This window comes from Helianthus annuus, chromosome 6 (assembly GCF_002127325.2).
Source record: "Helianthus annuus cultivar XRQ/B chromosome 6, HanXRQr2.0-SUNRISE, whole genome shotgun sequence".
In the NCBI taxonomy this organism is placed as follows: Eukaryota; Viridiplantae; Streptophyta; class Magnoliopsida; order Asterales; family Asteraceae; genus Helianthus; species Helianthus annuus.
In genome coordinates, this window is record NC_035438.2 from 131,400,309 (window position 1) to 131,413,536 (window position 13,228).

The 13,228-nt window shown below is 36.4% G+C and overlaps 1 protein-coding gene and 1 long non-coding RNA gene across 2 annotated transcripts in view; both read right to left on the bottom strand.

Annotated features, from left to right (window-relative positions):
• Positions 1-360, bottom strand: part of LOC110945082 (DNA mismatch repair protein MSH7-like) — a 30,535-nt gene extending 30,175 nt beyond the window's left edge. Inside the window, exon 1 of the mRNA XM_022186719.2 lies at positions 230-360. Within this exon, the coding sequence (XP_022042411.1) occupies positions 230-360 (131 nt within the window). The remainder of the gene's footprint in view (positions 1-229) is intronic.
• Positions 361-543: 183 nt separating this feature from the next.
• Positions 544-1,070, bottom strand: LOC110864202. Its single transcript, XR_004859653.1, has 4 exons — positions 948-1,070; positions 823-882; positions 697-757; positions 544-631 (listed from the first exon to the last, which is right to left on the bottom strand). It is a non-coding gene; the product is annotated as an uncharacterized LOC110864202 (long non-coding RNA).
• Positions 1,071-13,228: the final 12,158 nt, after the last annotated feature.

Here is a 13,228-nt window from a genome sequence, read left to right on the forward strand (position 1 = left end):
ACATAAGGAATCAAATTTAGTGCAGCAAGAAAAACATTTGAATACGCTGCAACATACCATGCATATTTAGTAGATAGTTAATTACGAATGTGCACCACAAGCAACTTCTTAACTGTCACTAAACTACACATTATTATACAACTACTGAATACACATTCAAATTAACAAAATAACATAAAACCTTAATTTAAGCAGGCATTATATCAGATCTAAATAAAAAACATTTTACTCAAAATAAAGAGGCAAAAAGAAGTTAACCTGTGTAAACTTTGAAAAACGTTGACTGAATTTTGTGTCTCCGGCATCATAGTTGTAGAAATCATACAATATAGTAATAAGTTCTTTATCGTCTTCGTCCATAAACCTAATGGCAAAGAACAGAAATCATCAAGTGAGTCATCTTTAAAACATGACTAAAACTGTACGGATCTGAAAGTAACCAGATCTGCAAGAAAATAGTTACAGATCTGGATCTATTTCACAAATCAAGTAGAAACAAACCCTAAAATTTAACAGATCTAAGTGAAATAACAAACCAAAAATGCCGATAAGGTTAATAAGATGGTACCTGAGATGTGAAAACGCCGGTGAAATCCATCTATCTCTAGGGTTATCGCCGGAGAAAGAAACCCTAAAATTTAACAGATCCAAGTCAAATTTCAAACCAAAAATGCCGAGAGGTAAAAAAGATGTTACCTGAGATTTGAAAACGCCGGTGAAATCCATCGCTCAAGGGTCATCGCTGGAGAAAGAAACCCTAAAATTTACAGATCAAAGTCAAATAACAAACCAAAAATGCCAATAAGGTTAAAAAGATGGTACCTGAGATGTGGATTCGACAGAAAAAACCATCGATCTAGGGTCATAGCCGGAGAAAAAACCCTAAAATTTACAGATCTAAGTCAAACAACAAACCAAAAATGCCGATAAGGTTTAACAGATGGTACCTGAGATGTGGATTTGCAGGTGAAATCCGTCGATCCAGTGAATTCGGCAGTGAAATCCATCGATCAAGGGTTATCGCCTGGTGAGAGAGAGAGAGAGAGAAGAAATGGGGCGGATGTGAAAGACAGAAACCCTAATGAGCTGATTACGTGGTTTTGTTCTCCGCCTTGTTTTGTGAGTGAGGGTAGAATAGGAAAACCAAATTATGTTGTGCTTTAGAGGATTGTACATCATGCTTTAAGGGTGTTTTAATGGAATATTTATGGACTTTAAGAAGTCCTTTGGATATGTTTTATAAAGTAGTATAGATATAGATATAGAAGTATAGATATATATATATATATATATACATATATATATATATATATATATATAGGGAGAGGATCATGAGAAAACTACATATAAATGAGAAAACTAGAAAACTAACTTAAAAAAACCTAAAAAAACATACCAAATTTTTTTTAACAATTTTTTATAAAAAAATCGCTAGTTTTTATATATAAAAAAAAATTTCAAATTTTTTTTTTGTTGTACTGCACATGTGCATTATATGTGCATTATATGTGTACTACACATGTGCACTATATCCGTAATAGTGCACATGTGCAATACAACAAAAAAAATTGTTTTTTTATTTTTTATTTTTTTGAAAAATTTTTTCCATGCATAAAAACCTGCGATTTTTTTATAAAAATTAAAAAAAAAATTTTGGTATGTTTTTAGGCTTTTTTAGTTAGTTTTTTGGTTTCTCATTTAAACTAGTTTTCTCATGATCCTATATATATATACATATATATATATAGAATGGACGCAAAAGTCGCTAGGCGCTCCCTAGTCGGTCAAGCGGGGAGTTGAGAGTACTCGAGGAGTACTCGGACATGCTAAATTATAGAGAAATTAGTTTTCGGAAATTAAATGTGTCAAATAACCTAAATTTACTAATAATTATAACAAAACACTTGAAAATTACATTCATTCTTTAATATGATAGGCATAGAAATTATGTTTTATTAATTTTTTAAGTCAAACTTGGCCTGAGTTGACCTACTAGATACGATTTTGACCAAGATTCACCGCGTTTGATCGATTCCGAGTAATTAGGCAGAGTTGAAGAAAGTCGCCTCGGCAACCGACCTTGGAGCGATTACTCGGCGAGTACTCGGACTTGGAAACCTTGTTTTACAACCATGATATATAGTAACGGGATCAGGAGAAAACGCTCAAAAGTGTGAGAACGGTGAGAACACATCCTGGCCCAACACGTGTCACGCGACATAGAGAAGGGCGGATGGGCTTTTTTGTCCTTTCATCTTCTGGTTTTCCAGTTCCGCTTTTCCCAATATTGTTTTAATTTTTGGGGTTTAAGATTTTTGGCGTTAACCAAATTCAATAATTAATGGCGTTTAATGGTTTCATTGTATTAACATTTTGACGTTTAAGGCGTTTATTCAAATCGTATGCCATTGGAACCCATGGGGTCAGGAAATCTATCCGAATGGCGTTTTTCAAGGCGTTTTAAACAAGATGGCCCATTGTTCTATTATTTTTTATATACATTTTGGCGTTTGTGGTATCTTGGCATTTTACAATTGTTAGATTATATTTCAACCACAGGAAAAAAATACAAGCGAAGAAAATAAATTAAAAATCCTAATCGGATCTCTCTTCACTGTCATCAGTCTCTCTCTTCTTTAATAATACAAGATCTGTCACCAAATATATGGCATATTATGTAAAACTTAACAAACCCATCGGTTTGATTATTTTGCCTGCTCGTCTGTTGAAGTGGCTTTTTTTGGATGTTTGGGGACATAGATCTTTGACGTGTGGGTGAGTTTTTTGCTTTTTCTTCATCTTGATCTTGATCTTCATCTTTATAATCATCCCACTCTTCAGTGTCATTGATCTCTTCTCCTCATCCAAGCCTTCTTCAAGAACAAAAAATACAAAATGCCATATGACTGGCATCAGTATTTTTTTCTTGAATTTTTGTCCATCTTATGCAGCAAAATCTTACTGAGTTACTCCCCTCTGCTAACAATTCATTCAGTGAAACTTCACGAAGAACAATACTGAATATCCAAGAAAGCATATTAGCAATCTTTGATTTTTTTTTATTTTTTGGCGTTTTATAGTGAGTGGTATTTAGTAGAATTGGCGTTTGTATTTTTGGAGCCTAAGTTAGGCGGTGCATTATTATAATAAAGTATTCGTCTTTTCAGTTACTGTTTAGCTCAAAAGTCTGTAACACGTCCCATCTTTCAAGTTTGGCGTTTTAGATTCTAATATAATAAATTTTCCCTATCTTCAGTATTACTGATTTGTAGTTAATGTTTCTAGTTACATTTTCAAGTTTGTTTTTTTATTTTATTTTTTTTATTTTTTTGGTTTTTTATAATACTTGTCCAAAGTAATTTTATTATGGTTTGGTAATTTTTGTGGCGTTTTATGGCATGTTGGCGTTTTGACAAACATTTGGCTTTTTGGCGTTTTTATTAGATATGGCATTCCTATTATATAATAATCAACTGAAAAAGAAAATTAAACAAAATAAATATTGATCTTCCAAATCTTCACTATCACTAGTCTCTTTCTTCTTTTGAAGCATCTTCACTGGCTGTTTCGACTTTCGTATGTTTTTTTTTATTTTTGTTTTTTGAAGTAGTTTTTTGTCGCCGTGTGGAAGCACAACGTCTGAAATCAGCCTCTTTTTCTATAATATTTGTCCATCTCATGCAGCAAAATGTTATTGAGTTTACACCCTTTCAGCCAAAATGTTATCTTTTTTGGCGTTTTACCGAGAAAAAGAACGCCACTAAATAAATCATCTTAAAACTGTAAATTTGATCATGCTAAAATCAATAAAGTGTTGCTTTATGGTGATGGACAACATTGTTAATCCTCAGTTAAGAAAAATAACTGACAATATTGTCCACCCCATACAGCTAAACTTTATTGACAACAAACCTCAGTAATGTTTTTGTATGTTTTGGCGTTATAAATTGGATGGAAGTTGAGGATAAGTCAATAAGATTTTACTCAATGAAATGGACAATATCTTTACTTAATGATTTTCTCTATTACATTGAGAAAAAGCTTACAGACAACCAAACTGAATTTCTAATAAACGTTTTGGGTTAGAAGATATTTGATGTTTGGGTTTTTTGGCGTTTATCAGACGAATGGTATATATTAAATATGGCGTTTGGGGTTTTGTGTGTGTTTTTAATTGAAGGTCTGGGTTGTTGTATATATAGGATATTTTGGCGGTTTTTTTAGGTGGGATTTTATTATAATTAAGTTTGGCGTTTTGTATCTAATGGCGTTTTTAGTTAGAATGGTGTGTGATTTTTGTTTGGCGTTTTATTTTCATGAGATGGCGTTTTGTTTGGAGTAGTCAAAAGATGCTTTTACCCTTAATAAAGCGCGTCCACGTAATAAAATTGATGTTACTTACGAAAACGCCACCGTGCCAATCTAGTCCATATATTGTTTTGATCGGACGATCCATAAGCGTTCTCACCGTTCTCACACTTTCCACCGTTTTCTTTAAATCCTAACCCTACATATATATATATATATATAGGGAGAAGATCATACGAGAACCACCTCTTATTGTGAGAACCGCGAGAACCAATGTGAACACACCAAAGATGCCTAAAAATAGCTAACAATCACACAAAAAAATTTTTTTTTAATATTTTTTATATAAAAATCGCTACTTTTCGAAGCCAAAAAAAAAAAAAAATTTTTTTGGCCACTAAAAGTAGCGATTTGAGCATAAAAATATTAAAAAAAAAAAATTTAGATTTTTTTTTTGATTTTTTTAGATTCTTTTAGGTTTTTTGGGGGTTTAGTTTTTAGCATTTTAGCTTGGGGGTGGGGAGGGTGGGGGGGGTTAGGTTTTTGAGGGGTGGGGGAGGGGGGTTTAGGTTTTTTTTTTTTTTTTTTGGGGGGGGGGGTGGGGGTTAGGTTTTTTCAATAAGGGTGGTTCTCGCATTAGCCCCTCCCTATATATATATGGGGGAAGGTTCATTTGAGAAGAAATTTAATGTGAGAAGATAAAGAAGAAAAGACATAATGGTAAAATATTAAATAGTTTAAAACTCATCCCATTAATTATGTTATCCCTCGTTAATAAAGTAAAAAAAACATCTAATCCTACACATTTCAAAATTTATCCTACATATATCTTACATTCACCGAAATTTACCTACGCATATCTAAATTTATCATACACATTTAAGAATTTATCCTACACATACTAAAACTTATCCTACACATGTCGAAAATTATCCTTCACCCTAAATTATTTTATCATGAAAGAGTATATTTAAAAACGAGTTACAAATTTAATTAGTTAGCTAATTAATTACAATTAGAAATTTACCTATATGCCCTTATTAATAACATTAAATACACATATTAATGAAATAAAATGGAACATTTCTATTGGTTTAAAACTTATTCTTTTTATTCTTACAACATTTGTCTTCTCATTTGAACCGTCCACTATATATATATATATATATATATATATATATATATATATATATATATATATATATATATATATATATATATATATATAGGACAAAGATCCGTTAGGAACCACCCTTTATTGCGAGAACCAATGTGAACACAACTAAAAATGCCTAAAAATAGCTAAAAAACACACAATTTTTTTAATATTTTTTTATAAAAAAATCACTACTTTTAGTAGCATAAAAAAAAGATTTTTTGGCTACTAAAAGTATCGATTTTAACATATAAAATATTAAAAAAAAAATTTAGATATTTTTTTTTGATTTTTTTAGATTTTTAAGGATTTTTTTAGGTTTTTTGGGGGTTTAGTTTTTAGCATTTTAGCTTGAGGGGGGGGGGGGGTTAGGTTTTTGGGGGTGGGGGAGGGGGTTTTAGGTTTTTTTTTTTTTGGGGGGGGGGGTGGGGGCGGGGGTTAGGTTTTTTTTTTTAAGTTTTTTGGGGTTTTAGTTTTTAGCATTTAGCTTGGGGGGGGTTAGGTTTTTTTTTTTTTTTGGGGGGGGTGTTATGTTTTTTTAGGGTTTGTGTTGGATCTGAGTTTGTTTTTGATTGTATTTTATGTTTGTAAATAAGATGAAGATGGTTGAGTGTGCAACGGATATTATAATGAACACAAACTTTGCATACAATCAAACGAGAGTAATACTTTTATCAAACATCTTTACACAATGAACCGAAAGATTGAATTTATTTCAAACACGATTACAATGATTGATGAATGATTGCAAACTCCCCCTCAGCTAGAGCTCAGTAGTTTGTTCGTGCAAAGAAGACGAATGATGCAAAAGAGCTGATAGAACAGTACAAAGTACTGAACTATTTATAGGCACTTGCAAACTACTGAGCATCTTAGCTGACGTTACCATGAAAGTGACATCTAACCTCCTAACAAAGTCTAACCTCTGATCTATACAGACACTGCTTGTGTTAACTACTGCTAATACATTCTATTACAAAACAGACTTTAGAACAGCTGCTGCAACCTTCTACTGCTGTGAACCCAGCATCACTTGTCCGGATCAGCAGTGCTTGACTCAAGGCAGTAGATTGAATCAGCAGGACTTTAGTCTTCCATCAGATCTTTAGTTGAGCAGCAGTTATGGGTCAGCAGTTTAGCAAGATCAGCAGATAGGAGGTCATCAGTAGTTGTAATCACTTTCAAGGGGAGAGATTTGTATGTCAACATCTGCTTATTCAGGATCCACTGCTCTGATCCAGTTTTGGCTTTAATTATCTGTTCCTCTGATAGGGTTCAATCCCAACAATCTCCCCCTGGAACAGATAATGCCAAAACTCTTCATTATTTGTGGATATTTTATTGCCTCATTAACAGCTCCCTTATCTTACCTTTAAATTGTAATTCAAAGTCAAGGGCATCTGTATCTTCATCATCCCTGCTAAGTGGAAGATCAAGGAGATCCTGCAAATCTTCAAGACTCAGGCCAAGAGCTTGTTCCCTTGATATTTTCTCCACTTCTCCACCAGACCTGAGCAAAGTCAATACGCAGGTCTGTTTGTCAGTTTCCCACTTTTGTATTTTTGAGCCTGGTGGGTTTCTTGGGAGATGTTTATTAGCAAAAGTATTTGGTAAGGCTGGCCTGTTCATCACTGGCTGAGCAGTGGTAGCAGAGTTTTCCTGTTCAAGTTCTTCTTTTAACTTTCTTAACAAGCCTTCTTTTACAACAACATTTCCAGTAAGAATTTCTTGAACTGTTTCAGCTCCTAACTGGCTTTGTTTCCTTCTTTTGTAAAAGGCAGTACCAGTAGGAGCAGTGGCTTTCCTGGTGTGCAGCTTTGTTGGCCTTTTTGAAACCTCTGCTTCAGGATAGTCAGGTTTTTGAGGAATTTTTGGATCTTTCTTTCTTAATTCCTCCAACCTTTTGTAGGTTGACCTGACCATATCTTCTTTCCATCTAGCAATTTGTCTTTTTGTACCAAAATCAGCAGCAACCAGTTCTTCTTTCATTCTCTTTAGTTACAACTGTTTGTCAGGTACATTCTTTTTGAACTTTGCCCAATCAGGAGGAGTGTGAGTGACTTTCCTTTTTATCATGTCATGAATTCTTGCTGCTTCAACTTCATGCTCAGAAACAGTCCACTCTTTGTACATGTGTCTCTCTCCTTTGTATCTCTTATGAAACATAATGCTTTCAATGTAGTCTTTCTTCAAAGTTTCAGCTGCTCTTTCTGAAATTTGTTGACTGACATTCTTTGCAAAACGTTCTAGGGAACTGACTTTTTTGAGCAGATATTGATAGTATCTTGAAACTTCTTTGTCAGATTTCCCTTGTGTGTTTCTTTTCGAGATATCTTCTGCTTGCTTGGCCTTTATCTTCAAATATTCATCAATATTTTTGGGCCAGGGATATCCTTTGATTGAAGGCAAACTCCTTTTGGCAGGGTCATCCTCTATATAAAAAGATTTTATTTCTTCTCTAACAGCTTCTAGTTCAAGAGGAAATTGAACACCTGCAGGAGGTAAGGGTTTGTGCATTGGAACTGAAGAAAGTGGAACTGGTTTTGGTATATTGACAAGAGCTAAAGATTATGAAGATGTTTGTGATGGTGAAGAGACATCATCGTTAGGAATTAGCCTTCTCCTCTTTATTTGAGGAGGGACTGATGATGTTTTGGATGGAAAGGTGGTTGTAGTGGCAGTGGTGGGTGATAGACTAACAGCTGTTGAAACAACTGGTGTTCCAACCACTGTTGTCTTTACAACAAAAGTTATAACAACTGCTATCTTCTGCCTTTTCACAGGAGGTGATTTTGATTTTGGTGGTGATGGTGGTAAAGCAGTGGATGTAGTGTGTTGAGATGGTGTGTGTTGAAGTGGGAGCAGATGTTGAAACTACTGAAGTACCAACAGCAGCTGATACAACAGGAGTTACAACAGCTGTTTTAGGTGGTGGTTTTTGAGCAGACTTTGAACGTCTGACTGGAATGGATTTGGGTAGCCTTACTTTTCTTGTAGGCTTCTTCTTTTCATCAATAAGATTTTCATCATCTCTTGACCCTGAAGTACCCTGATCCGGATAATCCACCCTGGCTTTCTTTTTGGCCTCTCTATCCCTTTTCACACATGCAAGTGCTTCTGCAAGTGCATTTGTGGTCACATCAATTTTCTTACTCCCATCTGGCAAAGGAATCTGTTTGGTCATATTTGAATTTTCTGGTGCAAGGTAGAGACCATCTGTTATTCCTTTCCTTCTCCACTCCTGAATTTTCTCCCCCTTTTTGGCATTATCTTCGGGGAGTTGATCAATGAAGAACACTGGTGGAGGAGCAGTGCCAGAGTTGTGCAGGATCTGAGTTTTGAGAGCCTTGAGATCAGCCTAAGTGTTTTTGAACCTAGACTCCATAGCATTTCTCAGCTCTTGAACATGTTTTTCATGTTGCTGATCTGCTACTTGTGCTTGATGATGGAGAAAAGGTTGAAAGAGATTCCAGAGCTCATTTGTAGCAGGTGCCTGTTGGAGAGCAGGTGCTTGAGGTGGAACAGCAGTGGATTGTACCTTTTGTACCTGTAACAACTGTTGGAGCATATCTTTGAGCTCTGCAACAGAGTTATCAAGTTTTTCAACACGAGCCGTCAATTTTTGGTACTTTAAATCATCACCCAATTGAATGGGATCATCTGATTTCCCACTAACAGTGGTTTTATCAGTGGTAGAGGTAGGGAGTTTACTCCAAACATTAACCACTGATGCCCTTTTTTCTTGGTACTGGGGTCTTCTTCCTTCAACACTTGACAACCTTTTGATGTTGCCAGTAGGATAAATAAATCCACTGGTGGTTGGCAAAGGTGCAATAAAAGGAATTGCCTCCAAGGAAGTCTTATTGATGTAACCACTGTCCAACTGAAACCAGTGGGTTCAACAGTTGTAGTGGCTGCTTCACTTGGATTACCACAAAGAGTTACTTGTAACTCAATGGGTGTAACCTCCTCAGGTTGTGTTGGTGGGTTAGCAATGAATGATACAGCAGGCTCAGTCATTTGTTGAGGCATATTCTCATTGACAGGTGATTGAGAAGGACTGAGTAATGCCTAGTTCAAATCAATTGCATCCAACAGTAGTTGTGTTTTTGGTGGAATTGTGGATGTGATGGTTGGTGTAGAAAGCGGACTTGCTCCGGGCATTGAGTTGTGGATGATGGAAACGAGTGTATCCAGAGCATCATAATGTGGTGGCCCTTTGTGTACAACCTGTTCTTTTTGTGAAGAAGCAGGAGGAGTTATGGTTATGGGTTGAGATATTTGTACCAACTGCTATGAGGAAGAAGCAGCAGTGGTTTCTTGTGACATTTATGTTGTCACAGGCATTAACTCTGGTATCTCATCCTCCAGAGTTGCCGTTTTGATTGGTTTGGGGGCTTTTTATTTTTCTTTTTGTAAAGCCTTTTGGGTTTTGTAGGTGTGGGTTTCAAAACAGTTGGTCTGCTGCTTTGATCACCTAGAGCAGTAGGCTTAGCAACAGATACCTGAGGAGCAGTGGTAGCTGCTAAATTCTGCTCAGGCACCCCTGCTTGTGTTTTGCAAGGTGCTAACATACGTGAAAAAGTTTCAGATGTTAGGCAGTTTATTACAGTTATCTCACCTTGGTTTATTAAAGCTAAATCATCCTTACTGAATTTCTTTTCAAAATAGTAACTTAAAAACCTTGGAAATAGTAAGAATGATTTGGTTTCAACATTATTAACCAAATCTTTAAAGATTTCCCGAGAATAGTTAAAATTTTCTTCTTGAAGAATTGCATATCCCAGATTTTGAATCTTTATAGGGATCTCATTAAAAGAAGTGGTTTTGTTTGAAACACATAGTAGGAGGGTATGAAATAGGAATCTGGGTGCAGGAGGAAAATAACCTTTTTCTAAGGTTAGTTTCTTCATCATTGTGGCTTCATACCCTCGTTCAATGAAATCAATGTGCAACTCGTTTTTAGTGAAGGAAGTTTTACCTGCCTGATCATCGAGTTGAAAGACTTCGGAGATGGATTGTGGCGTGATTTGGACCTTTTTTCCCTTTATAGAAGTGTGTATGGTGGTTGCAATGTCTCCATGTTTGTCAAGGGTTGCATTCTTCCAAAACTCCCTTTGGGTCGCCAAATAGATTGGTGCATCGGCGGTGAACAAAGTTTTGTACTTTGATTTTGCCATGACGTTGATGATGGAATCGAAAACATCGGTGGTTCCTGGTTTTGTTAGAAGACCCAGGAGATTGTGAGATGATTTGTATGGAATTTTAGTGGAAGTTACCTTTTGAGAGGCTGTTTTCGATGATTTTGATATGGGTTTTGCAAATGACTTCGATTTTGTCATTTTTGAAACGAATGATCGAAGGAATTTGTGAGAGATGAGAAGAAAAACTGCTTTGAGAATAGAATTTTTAAGAATTAAATTCGACAGTAAAACCCTGTTTTGGTGGTGAGTGGGGAATTTTATAAGAAAGAGAATGAATGCTATGTACTGCCCAGGTAACAACCACTGGTGAAAATGAAGGACAGTACTTTGGATGAAAGCAACTGATGAAAGCAGTGGAAAGGGGGCAGTGTATGATTTTCACTATCAGTGGATAGCATATAAGTGGATAAGACACTGCTTTTGAACAACAAAGGTTATCAAGAAATGAGAGAACAGAGGTTGCCTTTCAGCAGTGGGCAGGCTTTTTGAAGTAGAGCAGACTTTTGAACGATCAGTGGTTATGGCAGACTTTTAAGGATTTTAATGAAATTTTCATTTTTAGCTATTTTTAAGGATGATTTTTTGATTTTCTGAAAACATTTTGTTGCTTTTATTCATAGAAAAACAAGATGTTGCTTGTTATACCATGTTTAGCATCCCAATCATAGAGACCAAGCTTTCAAAAGTGGCTGTATCAAGTGCTTTTATGAGCACATCTGCCAGCTGGTCTTTAGTTGGGACATGATGCAGAGAAATCAAACCTTTTTCATAGCAATCCCTCACAAAGTGATGTCTGATGTCGATGTGCTTTGTGGTAGAGTGGGAAACTGAATTTTTTATGATATTTTCTGCTGCCTGACTGTCCAACATGAGTGGTGTCTTTAAGGCAGTGATACCAAAATCCAGTAACTGATTTTGAAGCCACAGGAGTTGGGCTGTACAGCTTGCAACAGCAATGTATTCAGCCTCAGCAGTGGATGTTGAAACTGCTGCTTGCTTTTTGCTTTGCCAAGAAACTAAGCAATCACCTAGAAACTGGCACCCTCCTGAAGTGGACTTCCTTGTGGTATGACATGCAGCAAAGTCACTGTCTAAAAAACCTGAAACCTTGATATTCCCATTAGCTGGATACCAGATACCAAGTGTGGGAGCACCTTTTATGTATCTGAGAATCCTTTTTACAGCAATGAGATTTGATTTTCTGGGAGCTGATTGACTTCTTGCACAGACACATGTTGCAAACATGATGTCTGGTCTAGATGCAGTTAGGTACAGTAAAGACCCAATCATGCTTCTATAAAGTGTTTGGTCAATCAGCTCATCCTTTTCATCAGACATGACCAGCTTATTTGTTGCCATGGGTGTGCTGCATGGTTTACAATCATTCATATCAAATTTGGTTAAAAGTTCTTTAGCATATTTGCTTTGATGAATGAAGGTTCCATTTTGCAATTGCTGTACTTGGAGACCAAGAAAGCATTGCAGCTCACCCATTGCACTCATTTCAAACTCAGCTGTCATGAGTTATCTAAACTCTTCACACATTTTGGTACATGTGCTTCCAAAAATAATGTCATCCACAGAAATTTGGACAATCATTAAATCTTTCCCTCTCCATTTAAGAAACAGTGTTTTATCAATGGTACCTCTTTTGAAACCATTTGAGAGTAGAAAGTTGGAAAGAGTTTCATACCAGGCCCTTGGTGCTTGTTTCAGGCCATACAAGGCTTTGTTTAGCCTGTAGACATGATCAGGATAAAATGGATCCTCAAAGCCTGGAGGTTGACATACATACACCTCTTCTTGCAATGTACCATAGAGGAAAGCACTTTTGATATCCATCTGAAACACCTTCATGTTATGGTTGACAGCAAAGGCCAGGAACAGTCTGATAGCTTCCAATCTTGCAACAGGGGCGAATGTTTCATCATAATCAATCCCCTCTTCCTGTCTGTAACCTTGAACCACAAGCCTGGCTTTGTTCTTGACAACAATGCCCCTTTCATCTGTTTTGTTCTTAAAGACCCACTTTGTGCCAATGGGACTAACCTCTTTTGGCAGTGGTACAAGCTCCCATACTTGTTGTCTTTTAAACTGTTGGAGCTCCTCTTGCATGGCTTCTACCCAGCTGTTGTCTTTTAGTGCCTCTTGGTACTTGACTGCCTGATGGAGTGATAGAAAGCCAGCAAAAAGACAAATGTTTTGGGTTTGGCTTCTTATGAGCACCCCTTCATTGATGTTGCCAATGATTTGATCAGGTGGATGAGATCTCAAGAAGATTAAATCTCCTTGGTATGGTATGATGGCATTTGTTGGTGAAGGCTGCAAATGTGTATCATCTGAGCTAACCACTGCTGGTGACTTTGATCACCCAGCAGTGGCTTCAAAAGGTGGTGGAATGGGTGGTAATGAAGTGGACCACTGCTGACTTTTATCCACTGTTTGAGGACTTTTGTCAGCAGTGTTTGAGGATGTGGAAGCAGTGGTAGAAGGGCTACTTTGGTAAACAACTGTTGAGGTAGCAGTGGTTGAGCTTTGACAGCTGTTTTGAACAACTGAT